The sequence below is a fragment of the Lineus longissimus genome, chromosome 13 (assembly GCF_910592395.1).
Source record: "Lineus longissimus chromosome 13, tnLinLong1.2, whole genome shotgun sequence".
Lineage (NCBI taxonomy): Eukaryota > Metazoa > Nemertea > Pilidiophora > Heteronemertea > Lineidae > Lineus > Lineus longissimus.
The window spans coordinates 9,015,613-9,020,547 of record NC_088320.1 but is presented as its reverse complement, the minus strand read 5'-3'; the positions used below and the strand labels follow the sequence as shown (position 1 = coordinate 9,020,547).

The 4,935-nt window shown below is 40.2% G+C and overlaps 1 protein-coding gene across 1 annotated transcript; it reads right to left on the bottom strand.

The window, feature by feature from the left end:
- Positions 1-853: 853 nt before the first annotated feature.
- Positions 854-2,575, bottom strand: LOC135498381 (uncharacterized protein K02A2.6-like). The gene is made up of 2 exons (XM_064788637.1): positions 2,479-2,575; positions 854-1,476 (listed from the first exon to the last, which is right to left on the bottom strand). The coding sequence occupies exons 1-2, from the start codon at positions 2,573-2,575 to the stop codon at positions 854-856; spliced, it is 720 nt and encodes a 239-aa protein (XP_064644707.1).
- Between the last annotated feature and the right edge of the window lie 2,360 nt (positions 2,576-4,935).

The window sequence follows — 4,935 nt, the reverse complement described above, 5'->3', positions numbered from 1 at the left end:
CCTGATAAACATTACACCTATGCTAAATAGTTACACATAGCTAAGATAGAGAGAATTGTTTAGAATGATGATGGTTGGAAATATTTCATTAAGGTTGATAAGAAGAGCTTAACTGAGCCTTGAATTTTTAGACTCAACGACAGCATAAGAACTTATGTTTACTGTATATCAGGAGGACAGGCTGAAGCAAGGACAGCAATTATTGGTAGTTTTGGAACTGAATTGGACGCACAGAAGCAATTCTTAAAACTCTTACAAGATTCAATTGACCAACACGTGGATATCCCAACTTCAATTGTTGGGTATCAGGATGCTCTAGGATTGTACATAATTGGATCTGACATGATCCGTAAGACTAGTAAGATCGTCGAGAATTACAATAACAACATCTTAGTTGCTCCCAAACACTTAAAACCTGGTAAAAATGACGTTAATGATAAAAAGACTATGAGGTCGTTCGGTCATAGAAATAGATGAAATATGATTCTCGGATTATATGCTTTATTGAATTCCTTATACGAACTCGAACAATACAGGAATGGTACCTGGGCCGGGTCGGTATAAAATGCACTATGTAACAACGCTACATATCTTCCTTCCTGATACCGGATACCGGGTGAGTATGGTTGGAGTCGGAGATTCCATCATTCTAGGCGCATTGGGAGTGTACCTCTTAGCTTCCCAAATATTCCCAGTTACGGCTTATGAACTGTATGTATGACCACCGGCTTACCATATTAATATAAATATGGAAATGCTCACACGCCAAGACGATTGCCAGCGCTTCGACTGTGAGTAACGCTGTTCAGTTGGGGTAAACGATCGACTACCATATGATACCGTTTTGATAACATTACCCTGGTCTCTTTGGAATAAACCTTGAACTGTAGTTCAACATACCTAATAAACTGAGTACCTCTGGCACACTGGATGATGGCACCATCTTCATTAAGGCATCGATTTTACTCGAATCGGGTTGCATACCATCTTTTGAAAACTTCATACCGGAAAAGTGTAACTCGGGCACGCTAAATAAACACTTTTGCAAGTTAATGGTGAAACCATTTTCTAACAATGCTACCAACACCTTGATCAGACCTTCATCGTGATCTTGTTGACCTTTACCACCTATGATTAGATCATCTGAGATGTTCAAAACCTGCTTGATACCAGCAGTGGCCTCTTCGACAGCTTTCTGAAAAATCTCACTAGAGCTAGTGATTCCGAAGCTCAGCCTTTTGGACCTGTACAGACCCAGGTGGGTCACAAAAGTCGTAATGTGAAGCGATTCCTCATCTAATTCTAATTGTAGGTAGCCCTGATGGAGGTCAATCTTAAAAAATACCGTGCAGCCATTGAGATGATCTGCAATGTCGTCTATCGTGAGAGTAGGATGTCTCCCCCTTATTATGGCTTGGTTTGCTACTTTTATGTCAACACATATGTGGATATCCTCATCAGTGCCCTTTTTAGGAACTACAACAATAGGATATACCCAAGTAGTAGGGTAACCATCAGCCTTTTCATATATGTCAGCATCAACAAGCCTGTTCAATTCTTTTGTTCAACCTTTTTTCTGGTGTGAAATGATCTTTCTGCACCACTGGTTTAACTGTCTTATCAATGTGAAGTTTGAAGGCCTTGCCCCTTAATTTTCCAATACTCTTAGACGGGGTTGTCTTGAACAAATTTGTCTGCAACTAACATGGAGCATACTGTATGGTCTGCAATCACCAAAAGTCCCTGGGCCTGACTAGACTTCACACTGAGAAGGCAACTGAAAGGACAAAGACTGTGTCCTGGACTTGTCTACCATTACATGAAATTACACATGATAGTTCACCCAGAGGCCGTATAGCCTCACGTGCATAGGGGTTTACCCTTTGGTGAGTGTTAGTCAGAGGAAAGTTTTTGAGAAATGTGATGTAAGTTGCTTCGTCAACAATCGAGCATGTCGCAGCACTATCTGCCACCATTGAAAGTTCAATGTCATTGATCTTGACTTTGAATCTCGGAGGTGTGCTTACAAACTCTTTTGGATTTGCTAAGTTCGTTGCGAAAAGGTAGTGATCCTCAACATCAGAATCGGAATCGAACACGTTTGTTGAAACTTCATTGACTTGGGCACGTTTTAGTTTCCTTTTCTACAATCCTGGTTACTTGCCGCCTCTGAAATTCGGTTTCTCTTTTTCTTTTGACTTGCATAGGCTCGTGAAATGGTTTGGTTTCGAACATATCGAGCATGTTGTGCCGCATGCCGGACAGGAATCTGGACCATTTGCATGCGAGTAGGAGCCACCACAGTTGTAGAATTTCAGGTTCTTTGACTGAGTTGAAAACTTTGGCTTAGCTTTCTTTTCAGATACAGAGTTCAAAAATGGTTTTTGTGCAGAAGAAACTAAGGATTTCTCAATTTCTACATTCTGTACTCTTTGTTGCGGGCCTCCGACAGAACATCGGTCAAAGCCATTGTCATACTTAATGCCTTCTTTCTGTCTTTTGAATCTCTCATAGTTTGAGTGAGTTGTGACTTGATCTCGACGTCTTTTTCAGTAAAACCACACGATTCCACCATTTGACATAACCTTGTATGATACTGATCGGTTGTCTCAGTAGCAGCCTGTTTTTGCGTACGGAACTGAATTTTCGCATATTCCACGTTTACTTTAGGCCTGAAGTATAGCCGTCAGTTTTGTTTTTGCAGTTGCAAAGTCATCAACAGTTTCAGGAATTGTCTCAAATTCATCGAAACTTCTTGGACCGATCAAATGAAGAATCATCGCCCTTTTTCGCGCCTCATTCGTGATGTTTATAGCACATAAATAGTTCTCCACTCTCTTGATCCATTTATCCCAAAGCGTACCGGCATTGGACTGATCATTGCCAAGGATTTGATCAAACGTTTCGACAGCTGGTAGACCGAGATTCGACGCGATTGTTGATTTCCGCGATTTTGCGAAATTTCGATGCGACCGTTTCACATCGTTTTATAGAACTTTTTGGAAGAATTATGGCTAGTCAGGGTAACCTGGACCACCTTTGCAGTGTTAACTTCCTACTGTATACTTCTGAAAGTCTATTAGTTTTCCTCGTCGCCATTTTATAAGGTCTTTCGGTCATAGAAATAGATGAAATATGATTCTCGGATTACATGCTTTATTAAATTCCTAAAATATGAACTCAACAATACAGGAATGGCACCGGGGCAAGGTCGATATAAAATGCACTATGTAACAACGCTACAAAGACTTTACCTCCTCTAATGATGGAAGGCTCAGGTGTTAAGAAAATAAAGGTTAAGACTATTGTTGAGACAGTTAAGGATCCTCATGTTACTACCACTGTAGGGGCTAACAGACAAAATGATACCAGCACTAGTACTAAAGCCTGGTCTACACTAGCAAACATTCGCCAACAATTGTTGGCCAACATGAGCCAACATCATGTTGGCGATTGTTTGGGGACCCGTCCACACTATCAAACACAGGCAAACATTGCCAAACAAGTTTGACTAAGTTTGGCCGTGTTTGGCATGAATTTGAGGGCAATTTGGAGGGAAAATCAGTCATTTCTCTTCAATTTTTCTTTAAAACAATGGAGAACCACAGGAAGAAAGCATGCCTAGGTGCTTCAGCAGCAATTCTTTCAGTTGTGATTAACCCCCGTCGCCGCCGCAACTGACAAAAGCCATACTTGTGGAAAAAGCATGCATGGGGCCTATCACTGCCTCCTTCAAGAGTTAATGGCCTCAGACTTCAAAAGCCTCAAGAATTTCCTGCGGATGGATGAAGCTTTTCGTATTCTGAAATCAAGTGTTCAATTTCTTGAAATTGCCATTCTCTATCTTTCATTGAGGCTGCCATGTTGTCCCAGTAGCTCCATCACATGATCCAAATCTGTTCCCTGATTGGCTGCTGATTGCCCAACACCAACCAACATGTTGTTCAGAAGTAGCATGGCCTAACATAGGCCAACATTGGCCAACAAGTTGGCTGATGTTTTCACTTGTTTTTGGACCCGTCCACACTGGCAAACAATAGCAAACATGCCTCTGCAACAAGGCCCAACACGATGTTGGCCAATGTTGGCCAACATTTGTTGGTTCATGTTGGCTAGTGTAGACCGGGCTTAATGTTCCTATTAAGGATATAGTGTCGTGGGCATTTATTGTTTTATTATTAGATAATTTCTGATTAGATAATTTCAGAAATAATAAATATGGCAGAGGGTGGAGTAGATGAGTTTGAAATGGGGGAAATGGATGGTTTTAGACCAACTGATACTAGTGACGAAAGTTATGATTCTGGTATTTTAAATATACCTTGTGATGATGATAATGTAAGCTACAATACTAATCTAGGTGTTGAAAGTAATTTAACTACTGAGACTTCATTCTCTCAACCAGAAAGAGTAAGAAGTACTGTACAAGAACTGATGGAAAAAGAATCACAATACACAGCTATTGAGGGTAAACTCGAAAAAGCATTGAGTAAATCAAATTGGAATTATGATACTAATAAACTGAGCAAAAACTAGCACCACATATTTATGTTAAAGGAAACAACATTTATTATTTACCTGACGTTAATGATGATTTAAACAGCTTTAAACCAAGTCAAATAGATAAAATGACCAAATTTTCTCCCACTCCCCTCCCCTGACCACAGGGAGTTGGCATTCCTTAAACCTATGATGGAAAGTTCTATTCTGAAAGTACATTAAAACAACATAGTAATTTTTCTAACTTTATTAAAGAAATGATTGAACCAAGTTCAATACCATATGTTCCAGGTGAAACAACAGTGCCTATGGAAGGACCAGCACCTGTAAAGCCTGTTACACACGAGGGACTTCTCACCAACTTAGTTGGAATTTTAATTCATAACAGGAATTCAGACCAGGTAACTGATACTTTGCCCGATTGGTTGGAGTTGC

What these genes read in the sequence shown, in the direction of transcription:
- LOC135498381 (XM_064788637.1), bottom strand. Translation starts at nt 2,575, where the DNA reads ATGGTGGAATCGTGTGGTTTTACTGAAAAAGACGTCGAGATCAAGTCA. An exon ending in AGACAGAAAGAAGGCATTAA is followed by an intron (nt 1,477 to 2,478) that starts GTATGACAATGG and finishes CTATTGTTGTAG; the next exon opens with TTCCTAAAAAGGGCACTGAT.